Consider the following 19,036-nt stretch of genomic DNA (forward strand, 5'->3'; position numbering starts at 1 on the left):
TATTTCGTAATTAAACAATATGCTTTTAAAAAGGCATATGAATGATTACAGCTATCAGAACCTAAAATGGGCAAGTTTCAATAACCCACGTCTGACTCCCAGTCCAGGGCCCTGCATACTGTTCAACAATATATGGGTATTTCATATTTTTAGCCCTAGCAAAGAAGAGCAGTCAAGTGTTTAAGTCCCCTCCCTAAAGAAAAATGCTATCCTGACTCTACCATGGTGTCTACACTAGCATCCCCCTTTTGAAAAGGGGATGCTAATGAGACACATCAGGATATGCTAATGAGTTGCAATGAATATGCAGTACCTCATTAATATAATGGCAGCCACGGCACTTTGAAAGTACCGCTTTTGATCGCATGCTGCTCATCTACACAGGGTCCTTTCCAAAACGACCCCACAAATGTCGAAATCCTCTTATTCCTATTTGGTTATAGGAATAAGGGAATTTTGACATCTGTGGTGTCCTTTCGAAAAGGACCCTGTGTAGATGAGCGGCATGCGATCAAAAGCGGTACTTTCAAAGTGCCGTGGCTTCCATTATACTAATGAGGTACTGCATATTCATTGCAACTCATTAGCATATCCCAATGTGTCTCATTAGCACCCCTCTTTCAAAAGGGAGGTGCCAGTGTAGACATAGCCTGGGACTCTCTGGACTATGCTCATTCTTGGCAGAAACTGGTAATCTTTGAAATACCCTGTACCAGTTTGTTTTTTTAAACTTATGTATTTTTCATTCTCACCATAATTTCACTGTGTTAATGTCTGCACTTTCAATTACTCTTCAATATGTATAGCGAGGCTCATTAGCAATTAAACAGTCAAACCATTAATGTTGCCTCCTTTATTTCCCCCTGCCCCATCTTTAAGATGTTCATGTTAGACATATGACTTAAACAACCAAGTTTATTTTGCTAATACAGAATGACAGACTGCTACAACTGTAAGTTTACAATTAAAATGCTGGCTAATTGTGGATTTAAGCTACATTCTGTATTTTGGGATTAGTAAAAATAAAATGTTTTTTACACCATCAGCTAACAGTATAAAGAGCTGTCACTGTCCACGGGAACTGCGTCTAGTCATGTTTTCAGTCAGTCAGCTGAGGGTCATGTCATTATTTAGTCTCTGCTCTGTAGAAAGAACACAAAGTATAAAGAGAGTGTCAAAGTTAAAATACCTGTATTTATATAAAATACATATTACAGTAAGGGAAGTTCTTACAATGGCATTCCCACCCACACATTAAGCCCATCTATAATTAAAATATTTAGAGAAGCTAATACTCGTATGTATTATTTCCTGGTTCTCCAAGGATAACTTTGAAACATATTGGCTATGTCTACATTTCCCCCCTTTGGAATCAGGGTGATGGGAAATTACTAATGAAGTGCTGCAATGCATACGCAGTATTTCATTAGGCAAATTCTCCACTGTGGCAACTGTGAAGTGTCAAACTTTGAAATGCCGGCATGCCATGCAGCCGCAGGAACTTTGAAGTACCTGCACTACTTCGAAGTGCCTGCGGCGACACAGCATGCCAGCACTTCGAAGTTTCTACAGGGTCGAATTTGCCTAATGAAGCGCTGCTTATGCATTGAGCACTTCATTAGTAATCTACCATCACTCCGATTACCATGCCCCCTTCGAAGAAGGGGACATGTGTAGACATAACCATTTATTATCTTGTGAATTAAATTATGTTCTAGTTCTTTATTAATTATTTTGCAACATATTTGATCGCTTCTCCTGTAACCACTCTGAACATTCACACAGAGAAGACAATCACATAAATACATGCATATTACTGAACTTTTCCACAGATTTTTTAACTTAAATGCAAACAAAACCAAGGAAGCAAAAGTTATTTAGAACAAAGATGATGTAACATAGTATGTTCCAAATAGGGTGCTTTTTGTTGTGTTTTGTTTTGTTTGAGGGAGGGGGAACACATTATGGATTTCCAACAACTTTTAGAGTATAAAATATTCCATTAAAAAGATTCTGCAACTCCAGGTAGGAAGACAGCAGAAGCTGGCAAACAACCAACAGAAGTGGGAGAGGAGGGAATGCAATACCATCTCTCTGTGCAGAGCTACTGAATTCAGGAACCAAGGTTTATTTCATGCATTTGATAAACAAAAACAAAACAAAATGCCACAACATATTCTTCTGAAAGTGCTGGATTCTCCCTTCCACCTTTAAAAAGTATGGCATGTTAGAGAGACAAGGTGCATGAAGAAGCATCTTGTACTGGACCATTTGTGAGAGACGAGCGTGCATATAGCTTCTTGTGGTCTGGGAAATGTCAGCAGTTCAAGAACATTTCTCAGAGTAGAAAAGGAGCAAGCTCGAAAGCTTGTCTCTCTCACCAACAGAAATTGTTCCAGTAAAGGATATTATTTCACCTACCCACCCTCTCTCATGTTCTGAGACCAACATGGCTACAAGACTGCACAGAATTTATGATATATGTCATTTTCATTTATGGAATCAAACCTTCAGCCAAATAAGAAATGCTTAGGTAAAGCAATGGAGATTAAGACAGAAAAATGCCAAGGTGATGACAGAGAGTGAAAGATGGATGGTCACTATCAAGAACTTTAGACAGTTTTAAAAAGTTTAGAAGTAGGAGAAGCCCTCTCTGCATGTTAGTCAAACATCCGTTCAAACCTGGATTGGTTTAAATTACTAATTTTAACCTTAATATCTATGGTGTGCACACACGAGAAACAGACCCTAAACCAAGATTGTATCAGTCAAAAGAATGCTACCAACTTTAATCTTTATTTCTTTTAGTTACCTACTTAGACTATGTGATTATTCATTTCCCAGTTTGAGACTTGGAGCTTGCCAAATTGATTTAATAGATTGGTTTAATAAAGTATGGTAAATTTACGCAAATTCTTTGAAAATGCAGGTTATATGCATAATTATTATGATTAAACGTAAGGTTGTCATTAACTGTTAAACTTCAGTTAACATACACAATTAACACAACTAGATTTTTTTAAAAGTCATGATTAAGCAGTTTTAAATGGCACTGTTAAACAAGAATACCAATTTATTATAAATTTTGGATGTTTTTCTATATTTTCAAATATTTTGATTTAAATCATAACATTTACAGTGCTCATTTGATAATATTTTTATTACAAATATTTGCACTATAAAAAAGATAAAATAGTACTTCTCAATTTGCCTCATAAGTTGTGTCTGTCCTACTTTGTTCAACCAGTCTCCAAGATAATACTGCCTACTTCTTAAATACAGGCATTTGTACGTCACAGCTGTAGCCAGCATTTCAAAGTATTTATGTAACAGATTACCCCTTAATGCCCTGGCTTCTAGGTACTAACATTTCACACTGTTTTGTTTTTGTGTGCAGCTCCAGGTTTGTTTGTTTTTTTTCATTTTTAAATTGCACTTGCATGATGAAGGGATTGCACTAAAGTCCCTGTATTATGTGAATTGAGTCAGAGACCACAATACATTTAACTAATTCAATTTTAATGGATTAAAATTATAACTGTATGAAACCTCACTTTAAAAAAAAAAAAAAAAAAAAAATCAAGGATTTTTGCGTTATGAATTTGTTACCTAAAGGAAACAATCTAAAAAGAGCCAAAAAAGAAATTTTACTCCATTCTGAGAGTCAAAAAGATTATTAAATAAATTCCACAGTTAATCCTCCTCTAATTTTCAGACCAATTAAGAGAACAAAGCATCTTCACGGTCTCATGTTAAAATATAGCTCAGGGGCAGGCAAAATCTGGCACAGGGACAAGATCCAGTCCACCAAGCTTTCGATCCACTCTGCTGCCTGCCCCGAAGGCTGAGGAAGGGTAGAGCTCCTGATGCTGCTGCTGCGCCCACCAGCAGGAAAAATCAACTCCTATTGGCTGGTAAGTTACCAATGGGAGCTGAGAAGTTTTCCTGCAGATGGGAGCAGCACACAAAACCAGCCAACGGGAGCTGAGAAATTCTGCTGGGTGAGGGGCAGTGCAGCACAATTTCTTACTTTCCACTGGCCAGAGCCCACTTCCAGCACCACACCCCAATCTCCTCTCAGACCCTTCACCTGCTCCTCCACCCCACCCCTCTCTGGTCAGAATCCTCTCCTGCACCCACACTGCCCCTCCTGGTCCCTGCATGCTAATACCTAGCCATGGATCACAACCTCCTTCAACCAAATTCCCTCTCAAACCCCACATCCTATCCCTCAACTCTGTGCCCTACCCCAAACTCCCTTCTGCACACAACTTTCACCTCAGACCCCAAACCCTTCCACAGAGATGTGTGGCCCATGACCACTCACCACAATCTTGGAATGGCCCCCTATCAAAAATTATTGCCCACCCCAACATAGCTCCAGGCAGAGGCAAGTCTAGTTGTTTTCAGATTATAGTCAGAATAGACTTTGCTGATAATGGAATCTGAAGTGCTGCATAATACATACCACAGAATTTCATGGCGTATTCCTGCATCAAGCCCATAACTTCTGGTTGAGTAATAACCTATCTTTGAGAAGATGCTCAATCTCAATTTAATACCTTAAAATGATGTCAAATCCAACTGGTTCCTTCGGAAATTAGTCAGCATTTAAGCATAGAAGGGAACACTATCTAGTCTGACTGCCCCTACACCACAGTCCAACAACATGCACAGGCTAAATCCAACAAACTAAAGTAGGCCACAGTATTACAACCCACAGGAGACTAGACTGCTACGTGCCACAGGCAGAGCATAGGTGGGACCAAGGTGCAACAGTGAAATGACAGGGAAATGGTTAACTAAGACATGCCAGCTAATCCTGGCAAGTGATCTGCACCCACACGCAGGAGAGAAAGGCGAAATCCTCCAAAGGTTACTGCCAATTTGACCTGGGAAAAATTCCTTCTCAACCTCACATATGGTAGTCAGTTAGATCCTGAAGATATGAGCAAGGATTAGCCAGCCAAGTACCTGACAGAAAATGCTTGGTGCCACCTCAGAGCATTGGCTCTTCTGGGCCAATATCTCATCTCCAGCTGTGGCTACCCCTGAGGCTTCAGAGGAAGGGAATAAATAAACCAAAACAAAAGCCAGACCACATTACAGGGGAAGCAAGTAGAAAAAACCACTGCCCACCAAGTAGGCAGCTAGCTGACACCCTGAAAAATGAGCTTTTACAAACATAAGACAAGCTACTAAGTTACCCTCCATGATGCTTAGGCTGGTATAACCATTTACTCTTGTGAGAATGCTGTCTTTATAGCCTGAACAGCTTTCTGTGAACATTGGGGAGAGTGACCAGCTACATTCTCTTATCAGACTTCTTTTTGGCTAATCTAAATATGCCAAGCTCTTCCAGTTCCTTTCTGTAAGATAGGTGCTCCACTCCCCTTATGCCAGGACTTTTCTGTACACCTGTTTCTATGACAGATTATCAGAACTGTACACCATATTTTTATGCAATGAGTCTTACAAGATTCTCGTACAAAGGCCTTACTATAGCTCTATTTCTTCCAGAAATGCCTTGCTTGATACATTCTGGGATTGCATTTTCCGTATCAGAGTAGCCATTGGGTCATTCTATGACTGACCAACAAACTCAGGTCTGTCTCCTCCTCTGTCACTTCCAACGGATGAGCCCCCAGCTTGTAGCAGACATTCTTATTGTTAAATCATTAAGTACATGGATTTTGAATTTTGTTCTACTGAATTCCATCCCATTTTTGTCACTCCAGCCTTCAAGATCATCCAGATTTGTGTATAATATTCATATCCTCCTTTGTATCGATGTCTCCCAACTTTGTATCAGCAAATTTCATTAGCACACTTTTTTCTGTGCCAAGATGATTAATAAAAATTTGTTTCAGAACTGATCTTTGCGAAACTCCACTCATAACTCCTTTCAGTACAATAACTCAATTTTCAGCAAAACCTCATCTTTAGCCAATTACCCATCCACCTTACAATTCTTGTGCTGCCTTCCCTGCCCCTTGCCCCACCCTGGCCATCTTCTCTAATACATTAATTTCCCATATGGTACCATGTGAAGTGTTTTATAGAAGTCCAAGTACACTAATCTATAACACTTCCCCTACCTTAGAAAAAAAACTCAGTTATTTTCTCAAATAATTAAATCAATCAGGTTAGTATATCAAGATCTACCTTTGGTTATCACATGGTGCATTACATCTACTTTATCATTTACCTCCATGAATTAAATTACTCTGTCTTTCAAAAATTCTTAAGGTTTGCATACTGTTAAGATCTAACTAAGAGGCCTGTAATTGCCCTGATCAGTTTTCCCCCTTCCTTAAACAGAGATATAACATTAGCTATTCTCATGTGGTTTTACCCAAATAGGCAGATTTATTGAATGTCCTTGCCATGGGACTAGCAGTTTCACAAGCTAGTTCTTGAAGTATTTTGACTGGAAATTATCCAATTCCTCTGACTGGAGTGCATTAAATGTTACGCTTTTTCTCCCACCTCAGATGTGATCATTTCCAATTCTAGACACTTATTTCCATCAGCCATACTCCTTCAGGCGCATATGTTATCCTTACTGAAATCAGAGGTAAAATATTCATTTAATTTTGGGGACTTCTCTATATTACCTCTAATTTCCCCTTCCACGCACAGTGCACAACAGCCCAACCTCATCCTTCCCTATTATTTAAATATCAAAAAAAAAAAAAATGATGGTCTTGGCAATTGCTAGTTCAGACTGACTTTTAGCAATTCTCACTTTACTCCTACATTTTCTAACCTCCACAATGTAGCTTTTTTTGGCTCATCAATCCCATTTTTTCTATTCCCTATAGCCTCTTCGCTTACACTCCCTTTTGAGGTGGTTATTCATCCAGGAGGGTCTGGTGCCTTTCTGCCAAGATTGATCTTTTACTTAGGATGCAAATTAGTTTTTTTGACAGTTAACTTGAAGAAATTCCAAACCTCTTCCACCCATAAGTTCTTGAGATCTTAAGTTCACTCTTGAGCTCCAGTTAACTTCCTTAACAAACTCTTCTCAATTTCCCCAGTTCTGACCTTTTAAAATAATTATATTTGATTACCTGATTTTTATCATCTTTCAATTTAAAATCGAATCATTTTATAACCATTCAATCCAAAAAGATATTTCCTACAACCAGCTCTTCCACAATGTCCTTTCTACTTCTTAAAGCTGAGGCTAAAATTGTATCACCTCTTGTTGGTGTTATGAGAATTTTATGAAGAAAACTCATCTATCACATCTAGGAATAAGTAAGCCCTACCAACACAAATAGCATTTATTTCCCAACCTATAGCTAAAGAAGTTAAAGTTTCCCACCATGACACTTCCCAAAACACACACTCACTCTTTACTACTGAAGAAATCTCTATTCATATCTGAATATGACCTTGGGGAACTACAGCTCTCTCTTCTCTTGGCAGTCACCTGCAATGAGAAGGATGTCTTCATATTACCCTCCTATTTGTGACAGAGAGATACCCGTGTTAGCCTGTATTCTATCAAAACAAAAAAAAAAACAAAACAGTCCAGTAGGACTTTAAAGACTAACAAAATAATTTATTAGGTGAGGAGCTTTTGTGGGACAGACCCACTTCTTAAGATCTACACCCAGTCCACTGATGGCTGATCAGCCCAATTCCGGAGCTGCAGGTATTCTCACAGAAGGGGAAGGTATTGGTAGCTGTTGGAGAGGCCCATGGAGTTTTGCTGCTCTTTTCCTCTTCTCCACCTGTCCTCATCTGCACTGCAGTGGGACCTCTCAGACTGTGCCACCCTCTCATGGATTACTGCTCTCCACTGGGGACAGCCATGGGCAAGGCTCTCCCAGGTGTCAATGCCGATACTGCACTTCTTCATGTGTGCCTTCAGCACATCCCTATATAGCTTCCTCTGTCCCCCAACGTTCCTCCGTCCTTCCTGCAACTCAGAAAACAGAATCTGTTTTGGAAGGTGCTGATCATGCATCTGAACCATGTGACCAGTCCAACGAAGTTGTTGGTGAATGATAATGGCTTCAATGTTGGTCATCGACTCTTCCAGGATGCTACTGTTAATGAGGCCAGGGGACTGGACTCCATGATCTCTCAAGGTCCCTCCCAGTTCTATGATATGAGCAAACACATGCCTATCCTCCCAAGAGATATTTGGGCTTCTCCTGAGGCAGCATTGGTGATAAAGTTCAAGTGCCTTAAATTGACGCTTATATCTTGCCTAGGTTTCACATGCATATAGTAGCATTGGAATAACGCCAACCTTAAACACAATCCCAATAAAATTCTTCATCAAAGTGATCTGGACCCAAACAGGTTCTGATGTGTCCATGCTATCACTTCACATTTCTTTAGTTTATTGCTTATTTTATGTACAATGTCACCCCATCACTTTTACCTTTATTCCAACCTCTCCTGAACAGTGCATACCATTCAATAGATATATTCCAGTCACGAGTGCTATTCCACCATTTTTCTGTAATCCCTGCATTATCTGGGTAGGCCTCCTACCCAGTTATCTGATGGAAAAATTGTTCATGAGACTTCTATTTGTGTACAAAATTATGCTAAAGTTTTGATCTAACTTCCCCTACAAAGGTCAATTTACAGCAACACAAAAGGAAAATCTCACCATCATCTAAAAGATACTCTAAGCCAGGGGTAAGAAAAGGGGCGGGGGGGGGAAGCACGATTGGCTGCTGGGTCTCAGGCTCACTCATCTCATTAAAAACGCTGAAATACGTTGCTGTTATTATACATTCACATTTACATACCAATTTACGTTCTACGTATTTATTTTCTTGGGTGTGCCAAAAGTTTGATTTTTTTTTTTTCATATGAATGTAACCAAAATTTCCATCGGTTTGGATTATATTAGATAGGTTGGGAGCCCTACTAATTGCAGGGACAAAAAATGGGGCCACCTAAAAAGTTTGCTCACCCCTGCCCTTAGCAATATAACTCTCTCATAAAAGATCTCAATTACACAACAAGCCATGATCTTGATAACTTTGTGACATAAAGAAAGAAGCTTTCTAATTTAATGTTCTGGAATTTGATCCATTTCACAGTTTGCAGAAGCTTTCAGGAGCTCTAAAACCTTTTCTCAATTTTTAATGGGAGAAAAATCTTTCAAATGGTAGTCCTTAGTGAAAGGCAACAGTCTCAATTACTGAGCAGAGATACAGAAACATTACTTTTGAAAAACTGGAAATCGTTTTAAGGAGAACATGGACTTGCACAGATATGCAACATCTTCCTATAGCACTTACGGTCCTGTTCTAACAGAGTTAAATCTAAATGTTTCATTGAAAAACATGTATGGATGTATCCCAAAAAAAAAGTATGATGCGCACATTCAGACCTTCAAAGTAACAATCAGTTTGTGCCTTGGATACCTATCTAGCCAGACTCCTGAAAGCAGAAGTTAAACATTTTAAGGAAAATATGGCTGCTACTCAAATACGAAGTATTAGGAAGCTAAGGTTACAGAAAATTGGAAAAGCAATCTAACAGGTATGACAGCTTAAATGTTTCATATCACCTCCTGTAAGAGAACAAATAACTTGTTCCTGTGGAGATGCACCTATGCTGCTTTTCAGATATACTGTAGGAGAAAGGGAAGAATGGGAAGTACTGCAAGGTAGATCAGAGTTAAACAAAACTGCCTTTTGGCCTGCAGGTTAACGTCAACTTTTCTTTTTGTAAGACCTGCAGTTAGGTCCCTTTTGCTCTCGTGCATCACTGTATTATGCCCTTTTACATCTGTGCAACTCCAATCATTTTTTCATTGGATCATTGATTATTTTTTATTTATAAACTGAACAATCTTTGACTTGGAATCAGCAAAGCCACATGGAACTCCATAATGCTGACTTCAGTTACTCACTAAAATCACATTTGAGACAAAAATATATTTAAAAAAAATCAGATTACAAAGTTTGGTTAATTTTAATAAGCCAGTAAAAACTTAGACCATCAGCATATCCAAGCTTTCAAAATCTGGTTAGTCCTTCTCGCAATACTTTTCATGATACATTAATAGCAGACTTGCCACTCAGTCGTACAGTTTACATTAACATGACTGACCATCTTTTAATTATGAATATTACTCAAATTCTCTGTAGCAGAGGACAGGTTTTAATTTTATTCTTTGAAGTTGAAGGACAGCATTAAAAAGCTTAGACCTAAGGCTCTACGCTCTCCTCATCACTGTGTGCCCCAATTATACATGTTGAATAGTAACAGAGAGAAACCCGTGCTAGTCTATATACTATCAAAACAAAAAAAGCAGTCAAGTAGCACGTTAAAGACTAACAAAATAATTTATTAGGTGAGCTCTCGTGGGACAGACCGTCTTCTGGCTATGTATGGCTATGGTCTGAAGAAGTGGGCCTGTCCCACAAAAGCTCATGTAATAAATTATTGTGTTAGTCTTTAAAGTTGCTACTTGACTGCTCTTTTGCTTCAATTATACATAGTTTATGACGCATACATTTCCTTCAGGGAACAATTTTTTTTTTAGGTAAACTGAAATAAAGGCCCTTCTGTTCCTAAGCAGAATCAGAATAGATCTTTACACATTGCCTCCAAAAATATTTGCTCTGATTATTTTTGTTCTCTCGCTCATTCCAGATCTGAAAAAAGTTTACATCCTAAAATTAGAGGTGGCATATCCAACACTCACTAGGTGGAAGTCACAGGATAAAATATTGCCCTGCAAGGCTGGAACGGAACCCATGAAATTGACCACCACTGCTCCTAGACACCTTAACTTACCGTAGTGCAACACTTACCTATACTTTAAGTCTGCTGTGCTAGTAAACCCTCAAAGACTTTCCCATGGGCTACATACACACTACAGCGAGCTTTTGAAAGATGTCCTTCCAGAAGATTCTCTTTCGAAAGATCGCATCCACGCACTAAAAGCAGATTGAAAGAGCAAGCCACTCCTTCAAAAGAGAGCAGCTATAGAGCCCTGGCCACTCTTTCGAAAGAACAGAGCAGAAAACGCCACAGATAGGATCATATGGCCAGCAAGCCCTTTTAGGAGCACCCGCCACGTGCCCCCTTAAGAGGCCCCTCCCAAACACCCTCTCCTTGCCCACACAGAGGCCTGCCCTGCTGCACGCAGCTTTGCAGAAACTGTGCACAGTCCTAAAGCTCAGCCCTCAGAGTCATGGACCCAGAGCAGCCCCACACCCACCAGCATGCCCTGGCTGAGCTGCTGACCACCCTCCTTGTAGCTGCTCTCCACCTGTTCCAGTGGCTGAGCCCTGTCCTCAGGGCCCCCAGTCCAGCACAACCCCAGCTGGGCCCCCCATCCCCAGTTCCCAGGGCCACCCAGCACCTCTGGAGCTACCCTACAAGCTCCGACTGGTGGGACTGGTTAGTCCTGTCCACATGGGACGATGTGCACTGGCTGCAGAACTTTCACATGAAAAAAAGGACACTTTCATGGAGCTCTGCAGCTGGCTCACCGCCGTCCTCCTATGCCAGACCACCTGGATGCAGCCGCCTTGACCCTGGAGAAGCACGTGGCCATTGTGATCCGGAAGCTCGCCACCCTGGACAGCTATGGCTCCATGGGGTGGCAATTCAGGGTGGGAAAGTCCACTGTCAGGGGTGTCCTTATGGAGGTAAGGCACACATTGCTCTCTGGCCTGGCATGGGGAGACACGAAGGGGCTAACAAGGCAAGGGGGACCCTTGTGGGCCCAGGGCAGGGACAGCTAGCCCATGGGGGCCCCTGACCAGCCCACGGGGGCCCCTGACCGCCAGGCCCACTGCAGTGGGCTCTGCCTCTAGGAGGCCCACTGGGAGACTTTTGCCTCTGAGCCACAGTGACTTCCACTCCAGGCTCCCCCACTCCTTCCCCCCGCACCCCCACCAACGAGGGACATTCGGTGGCGGGTGGGAAAAATAACCTTTTTACTACAACAAATGCAAACCTTGCAAACACATAAAAGAACCTCAACTATTTATGGGGGGAGCTACATACAATGGGGAGTGGCTTGCAGCAGACATACCTGAACCTGGAGAGGGATCTGGGGGCCCTCAGTCACCTGAAGGTGTGGGGGGCTGTGAGCTGCAGCAGCTGTGGAAGCCCATTCCACCCGGGGTGCGGGGTCCCCATGGGGGCTGGGATGGGGCAGGGCCACGGAGAGGTAGAGGTGTTGGTGTAGGGGGCAGCAGACTTACCTCACCCAGGCCCCATACAGTGGCACAGGGGAGGTCAGATGGTAGCAGGGCAGCAAGGCCAGGGAGGGCCGCAGCAAGAGGGATGGTTCTTTGCTGAGGGACCTCCTGATGCTGCACAGGGTCAGCACAACCTCTCCCCACGCCTCCTGCCACCATGCCAGGTCAGCCCGATCCAACACCAACTGCTCCTGCAGGATCAGCTTCTGCTCGCAGAGGGTGGCAGCATATGCTGTGGCCTCTACGTCCCAGCCGTGATGAGGGTCCCTCCAGCCATGGGCCTGCCCAGACAATGGTGGCGGGGGTGCCGTGGCCCTCCCACTCCTGACGTCAGGGACAGGGCTAGTTGGCCCTAGAGATGAAGTGGGGCTCTCTCCGCCCTTGGATGGTGCACCTGTAGGGACAGAAGGGGAGACAGAGATGACACGTCAGTCCCGCAGGCCAGCCCCAAGGGCCATACCCCACTCTCCCTGTAGGCAGCAGCCCCTGCCACAAGGCCAAGGGACAGGGATGCGCTGGCTTGCGTGCCCCGTATGGCAGGCCCTTATGCACATGAACCCCCACGATGCCTTGTGGATGGGACTAACCATTACAGGCCACCCTGCTGTCCCAATGCAAATGGGCTAGCAGCTGGGGTGCAGGGGGGAGTGTCTGGGTATGGAGTCCCACCCCCTCCCCCGGCACGGGTGGCGGGTGAGCCGGGCGCAGCCTGGCCTTTCCAGGGCCTCCTGTCCATGTGTGCAGCCTACAGTGCTGTTCACAGGGGCAGGTGCTGAACATTGCCTGTGGGCATGACCACGTGCCAGGGGTGCACTCCTCGGGGGGGTGTCTAGGGTAGACATTGTTGCCCTTGTGACTGGCCTACTTCCAGATGTGGCCCAGCGGGTGCGATAGCTGAGCACTTACTAGAGGGTCCCAGGGTGATGGTGGGGGATGCCTGGCTCGAAGACTGTGATGCGATGGTGATGACCAAGTTCCCGTCAGTCAACTCATCATCCGATGGGGCCTCAGTCTTCAGATTGGGGTGGCTGGCCTGGGTGGGGAGTCCCAGCTGTTCTGGGGCTGGCCCCGGCTCTGCCTCCGACACTGCAGGGGGGTCCTCTGTCATGGTTTTGATGATGCTGGGATCCAGGGAGAGCTGCTCACATCCCTGAGGAGGGCGTGGAGCTCCCTGTAGTAGGGGCAGGTGGCCGGTCCTGTCCCTGAGCACCTGGCTGCACCTCTCACCTGAATGTAGCCCTGGTGTAGGTCCTTAAGCTTGGCGCATGTTGGCTCAAAGGTGTGGCTGAGGTATGCATGGGTGCTAAGTCCACAGACCATCATCCGGCCATAGACGGAGGTCACGTGGCAGCTGACTCTAGTCAATGAAGGGGTGGCTGAGAGGGTGTGGGTGTCAGCAGCTTGTGTATTCTTTGCCACCATGCGCTCAGCTACCTGCCACAGTGTCTCCGGGGCTCCCTGCATCTTTAAGGTGTCCAGACACAGGAAGCACAGAGCTCTGTTGTGAGCACAGGCCAGGATGTCTCGGCGCCCCAGCTGGCCGGCACCACAGAGGACCCCTCTTTCGAAGGAAGGGCCCGCGGCATGTCTACACAATTTCTTTTGAAAGATTATTCCGAAAGAAGGTGCTCTTCCCGATCCAGGAGCAGAAGACTGCATCTGAAAGAAGCACCGTGTTCTTTCAATTTGCTTTCAAAAGAACATGTTTTGTGTGTAGACGCGCCACAGGATCTTTCCAAAGAGCCCTGGCTTTCGAAAAACTTTTGAAAGAACTTGCTAGTGTAGACGCAGCCACCAAGTCCTAAAAAAACTGTCACAATATAGAAAGACTACATCAACTGCACTACTCATTGCACATGCAGAGGAGTACTGATAAAAAAAGATGCATAACACTCTGATTTACAACAAATGGGGCCCTGTCTTCATTTGTAACACTAATGGCTATACTCTTTTGAACTCTGCTACGCTCCATCTAAAAGGATCTTTCCTGAATGACAGATGACTTTAAGTCCCCAAATTTCTGTTTATGGCGCAATCCCTGTTGGAGGAATGGAATAAAAAGCTTCAGTAATATGATCTAATCGTCACAATTTTAGTATACCCTCTTCTTTTAAATTCAAACAACCCCAGATTCCCATCAAAATTTTATTCAGAGGCACCCAATATTTACGTCCCTTCTTGAGACATGTATATTAAAGACCAATGATCACTGTAATTTTTCCAGTCTGTATTAGCTACAGCCAGATATTAGCTGTCAGACTCCATTCCTTCAAGTACAGATGTAAGTGGTGTTCACAGTTTGACAATTTGAGTAACCAGCACCTCATTGTCTTGCCTTCGCTTAATTCATAACAGAAATTCGTAACTTTTAAACAGTGTTCTGACTGCTGTGCTCCACAATTTAGGCTGACAGATATTTCACAATGTCTAATCCCATGACCTGTGTTCTGGTCTTCATTCTTGCAGAAGATAGATCCTAAATGAGATTCTCATTTTACTTACATCGCAGTAGCTCTCAGACAGTTTTTCCACAGTTAAACTTTATTTCTTTGGTCTTACTGATAACCCATCTCTCCTACCTTCAAGGGGAAGTGGGGAGACTTCACTTATCTCACCAAATGACAACAGAACACACACACATGCACATACAGAAAATTCCTTTCCATTCCTTACCAAGGGAAACAAACAACCTACGGAGTAGGAGTTTCAAAAAAAAAAAAAAAAAAAAAAAAAAAAAAAAAAAACCAACCTAAATGACTTTGAATCTCGAGTTCCATCAGTTTTCAATAGGATTTGTGCCCTAAGTCAACTAGTTGAGTTTAAAAGTCTCTCATTCTGCCTTTTTTGGGGAGAAAAATGGATCTTCCCCAAGATGGCCCAAACTTACAAAACCTCCGAGCTCTCACTTGGCTTCCTTCCTTTATTTACCCCCTCCTTCCTCTATTTCTTCTCTTTTCTCAGGCCTCGGATCTTTGTCCTTACCTACCGCCATTGTGACAGGTGGCATTTTCTAGTGAAAGAATGATACGGAGACGGATCTCAATCATATCTTTTATTTTTCTCTTTTCCCCTCTTAAAAATGTTCAGCATTTATACATTGTGAGTACATAATGCGAATTATTTTCATATGGTTGTCTGGACTGATACTGATCAACTGGTTTATGTTTAACTGTGTTTTTTTAAAAAATAAACTTAAAATAAGTTTCATGTAAAAATACCAATTAAAATACGCTTTTGGGCAGAGATCTTAAAATTTCAAATTTATAATGAAGCAAGATTTACAGACAAGTTATAAATTCCTTAAAAACTGAGGTTTATAATTGAAATGATGTTGCCTAAGAGTAACAGAGGACTGACTATTTAAACTTTTACGAAATTTAGCTTATATCCAAATGGAGTACTTACCCATTGGGTCAATAAGTTCTTTGACGTTTGTTAGATTCTTCCACAGGTGAATCTGCCAACATTACTTTAAGCCTTACACCATTCACAGTCTTGCCATGTAATGCAGTTATGGCATCACTGGCACTTGTTCTGTCTGCAAACTTCGCATAGCCCACATTTTTTCCTGTCACAAGGTAAACTTCTATAAGATGTCCAAACCGGCTAAAAAAAGAAAAGAGAAGATTAAGATGTACAAATTGCACAACATTTACAACGTGTAATTGCAGCTGCCACTAGGCAGCCTGCCAGTTTAGTATTTTCCGCAAAATAATTTGAAAATGACAATGAGTTTTATTTTTACATGTGATATCTGATTTTATGCTACCCTTCCCACATCTGTACTTTCCTCCTTTTTAATAGTCCTGGCAGAGGCTGAAAGAATTGCTAGGCTAAAGTCCCCAAGGACTTCCACAATTTTTTTCTTTAAATCATATCATATTAGTGTTTTATCCAACGTTAAAAAAAGAAACCTGAACAACATTATGATTACTATGGGCTGTTTGAAAGTGACACTTGGTATACGGTATGCCGTCTGACAAACTTCAGAAAGGTGAACCATGGGCTAATTTACTTATATCCTATAAGAGTAGACTATACTTGTTCACTTGTATTCTACATTTGAAGAGAACTCTGAGTGTCTAAAAATAAATATTAAAAATTCATCATAGAAAGTCCAACTCTCCCTTCACCTGAGAGAAGAGAAAAAAAAGAATATGTAATATAGGATGTGAAGACCATAAAGAATAGCTTCCTTTCCTTTCACCCTTCAACTAAGGCAGTCCAGTAGCTCAAGTAGGTACGTTTTAAATTTCATACAAACTGGCACTGAGCTTATCTGTTTTAACAGTGACTTTTTAAAAGAGCTGGACCTACAGCTGGAAAGTATTAGAATGTGGGGGGAAATGGTAGGGACATGCTGACATGTCTCCTGATACACATAAAATAATCCAACAAAGTTGACAGAGCAACTCTAAAAGTAGTTTTTAAAAGGTGAAATAGGCAAAAATTGTCTCCCAAGTCTTTGATACTCTGTTGGATACCACCAGAAGACGTTTAGAGGCAGATCAGTAGCACAAATAAAATTACACTACTTCATATCAGGGTTCAAATTATACAAGGAGCAACTTTCCAAACCTATATTGTTATGAGGGTTTTCCAAAAAAAAATAAAAAAATAAAAAATCAACTTTCAAATACTCAGCAATTAAATTTCAAGCTGAAACAGCTATGTGATATAGTAAGAAAATGAAGCACTAAAGCTTTCTGCAAATAAAATGTATGAAACTGATAACTTGACTTCAGGGTTTTATGCACCTCAGGTTTAATAACCAGTAGCACATATAGGCATTTGTTTGGAAATGGACCATAATATATTAAATGTAAGAATGTCCATAATAGGTCAGACCAACGGACTTAACCATCTCAAATAATTTTGTACTGTACCATCTGCGAACTGAAGGGGGGTGGCAGTAGCTACTCCTTGCCCCACTCATCACCCCCGCCCACAGAATCTGCGCTGGCTCCTGTGGCCAGCTTCATCCCCAACACACCCCTCTGCAGGCTGCACCTAGCCAGTGCTCATCAGTAGGCAGTGAGCAGCATGAGTGCAGGCCGGACTTGCAGGGGGCAGTCATGCAGCCAGCGGCAGGAGAGAAATCGCAATTTCCCCTTCAAAGCACAGTTTCTCTCCAGCTGCTGGCTGTGTGACGGGTCCATGCTCCTCTGGAGTCCTCCAGTTAGCAATTATGCTGCTTGCCACCACCTGTGCCTCTTGCCTGCTCCCGAGGCCACAGCAGACTTAACCATATGCAGATGCATAGGGCATCCAAAAAACTGAGGCAAATTTGAGTCACTGTCCCAACCAACTCTTCCTATTACTGCTCTGTAGCTATTTCCTCCTGAGAGGATCTCGTTAACTTAAAAGTGAAAAAGTCTGCCAGATCCATCAGCAGAACACTGAACTTACTCGGGTGGTAATGCAGCCATTTAACTGGCATTTGCCAGCCCCAGGTAATTACTGTTAGTTTTTGCATTTACTGTGTTAGTTGACAGAACTTTAGTATAAAATCTGCTTTAAAATACTTTATAGTGTGTTCTTGAAGATCACAAGATCACACCTCTTAAAAAAAAATCATTATCTCTCACGGGCTGCAATCAGGCACTGGAGCATCAGTTTAATAGTACCAAGTATGGCGCCATCAATCTGAAAGACTTCTCTGCCCGAGACTGTGGTTGAGCTTCTGTTCGTATGTATGGATGTTTAACGCAGGGAATCTATACAGCTTGAGCCTCTCTAATCAGGAACTCTTGTCCAGCAACATCTATAATCTGGAATGAGTTTAGTTACCTGCACAGCCACTTATCGGGGATGTAGCCAAGTTTCCCATGTATCCGTAACCTTTGTTTACAGCCACCAGCCCTGGCTCTCCATGCTCTGTGCTGTTATTTACCCCAAAAACGTCTTCTAACTGCCCAGTAAGCATTGGATGCGTTGGTAATGCTGCTAGATAACGTTCACCTCCACTGATTGAGCAAGTGCTCTCATTTGGCACTGGCCAGGTCCAGGAGATGCCAGACTAGAGAGGTTCAACCTGAATTAGCAAACATGAGCAGGTAGGTAAGATTCCATGGAAAGAAAGTCTAAGAGGAAAAAGAGTCAAAGACATTTGGCAGTTTCTCAGAAAGACATTAAGGACACAAGAGCAATTTATTCCACTGTATAAAGATGACAGACAGTACGGCAAGAGCCCTGGATTAGCCAGAACTTGAATGATCTAAAAATTAAAAGTCCTACAAAAAGTGAAAACAAAGACAAATTACAAAAGTATGAATATAAACAAGGCAATTATATATAGGGGCAAAATTAAAAAGGCCAAGGCACAAAACAAGTTCAATCTAGCTAGAGACATAAAAGGAAACCAAGAGAACATTTATGAATACATGAGAAACAAGAGGAAGACCAAGTACACGATAGGCCCATTACTCAATGAAAAGAACAGAAGATGTGGAAATGGCAAGGGATTAATGACTTCTTTGTTTCAGTTGTCACCAAGAAGGTAGGTGGTGATTAGACACTTAACTAGTGAATGCCCATGAAAATGGGATAGGTACAGAAGCTAGAATAGGAAAAGACCAAGTTAAAACTTAGACAAGTTAGATGCTTGAAGTCATGAAATGCAACCTAGGAGACTCAAGGAGCTGACTGAGGAGATGTGAGCGCCATTAGCTATCATCTTTAAAAAGGCATGGAAGATGGGAGAGATTCCAGATGACTAGAAAGGGGCACATATAATGCTGATTTATAAAGAGGGGAAAAGCAAAACCCAGAAAGTTACAGATCAGTCGGCTTAGCTTCTGTATCAGGAAAGACAATGAATCAAATAATTAGGGATT

General features: G+C 42.3%; 1 protein-coding gene across 3 annotated transcripts in view; it reads right to left on the reverse strand.

Annotated features, from left to right (window-relative positions):
* Positions 1-897: 897 nt before the first annotated feature.
* Positions 898-19,036, reverse strand: part of RBM45 (RNA binding motif protein 45) — a 36,332-nt gene continuing 18,193 nt past the window's right edge. For all 3 annotated transcript variants that reach the window (XM_075001745.1, XM_075001744.1, XM_075001743.1), the window contains exons 9-10: positions 15,606-15,806; positions 898-1,142 (exon numbers count right to left, since the gene is read on the reverse strand). In XM_075001745.1, the coding sequence (XP_074857846.1) occupies positions 15,614-15,806 (193 nt within the window). In that variant the 3' untranslated portion in view covers positions 898-1,142; positions 15,606-15,613. The remainder of the gene's footprint in view (positions 1,143-15,605; positions 15,807-19,036) is intronic.

Source organism: Carettochelys insculpta, chromosome 8 (assembly GCF_033958435.1).
Source record: "Carettochelys insculpta isolate YL-2023 chromosome 8, ASM3395843v1, whole genome shotgun sequence".
NCBI lineage: Eukaryota > Metazoa > Chordata > Testudines > Carettochelyidae > Carettochelys > Carettochelys insculpta.